The sequence below is a fragment of the Gavialis gangeticus genome, unplaced genomic scaffold, assembly GCF_001723915.1.
Source record: "Gavialis gangeticus isolate Ggan-Ray unplaced genomic scaffold, GavGan_comp1, whole genome shotgun sequence".
In the NCBI taxonomy this organism is placed as follows: Eukaryota; Metazoa; Chordata; order Crocodylia; family Gavialidae; genus Gavialis; species Gavialis gangeticus.
In genome coordinates this window covers 26,525,954-26,526,890 of record NW_017729025.1, presented here as the reverse complement: position 1 = coordinate 26,526,890, position 937 = coordinate 26,525,954, and the positions used below count along the sequence as shown (strand labels likewise).

The 937-nt window shown below is 69.6% G+C and overlaps 1 protein-coding gene across 1 annotated transcript; it reads left to right on the top strand.

Moving 5' to 3' along the window:
* Nucleotides 1-4: 4 nt before the first annotated feature.
* On the top strand, nucleotides 5-929 carry DIO3 (iodothyronine deiodinase 3; the record flags this gene model as incomplete). Its single annotated transcript, XM_019519900.1, has 1 exon — nucleotides 5-929. A coding segment is annotated over one exon (726 nt), but the record flags the coding sequence as incomplete, so codon positions are not given.
* Between the last annotated feature and the right edge of the window lie 8 nt (nucleotides 930-937).

Genomic DNA, 937 nt, shown 5'->3' with positions numbered 1-937 from the left:
GCTCTGGCTGCTGGATTTCCTGTGCATCAGGAAGAAGGTGCTGGCCGGAGGCCCGGCGGCGGCGGCGGCGGCGGCGGCGGGGGAGCCGCCCCCCGACGACCCGCCGCTGTGCGTGTCCGACTCGAACCGCCTGTTCACGCGGGAGTCGCTGAAGGCCGTGTGGCACGGCCACAAGCTGGACTTGTTCAAGGCGGCGCACGTGGGCGCGCGGGCGCCCAACCCCGAGGTCATCCGGCTGGACGGGCAGAAGCGGCTGCGCCTCCTGGACTTCGCCCGCGGCAAGCGGCCGCTCGTGCTCAACTTCGGCAGCTGCACCTGACCGCCCTTCATGGCCCGCCTGCGCGCCTTCCAGCGCCTGGCCGCGCACTTCCTGGACATCGCCGACTTCCTGCTGGTGTACATCGAGGAGGCGCACCCCTCCGACGGCTGGGTCAGCTCGGACGCCGCCTACAAGATCCCCAAGCATCAGTGCCTGCAGGACCGGCTGCGGGCGGCGCAGCTCATGCGGGAAGGCGCCCCCGGGTGCCCGCTCGCGGTGGACACCATGGACAACGCCTCCAGCGCCGCCTACGGAGCCTACTTCGAGCGGCTGTACATCGTCCAGGAGGAGCGCGTCATGTACCAGGGCGGCCGCGGCCCCGAGGGCTACAAGATCTCGGAGCTGCGCAGCTGGCTCGACCAGTACAAGACCCGGCTGCGGAGCCCCAGCGCCGTGGTCATCCAGGTGTAAGCGGGCGGCTCCCGCCCGCCCCTCCGCCCGCGGGGACGCCTCTAGCGTTTCTTGGTGACGACCGATTTGGAAATGGTTTCTCCGGGGCCAGGAAATCGGGTCTGATGTTGTCAAACGCTAGCGCTGCCCGGAGCCCGGGCTGGACTGAGCTGCCTATTTAGGGGGGGGGGAGGGGGGGTTTCTTTTCGGTACGAGAGTTGTTCGGTC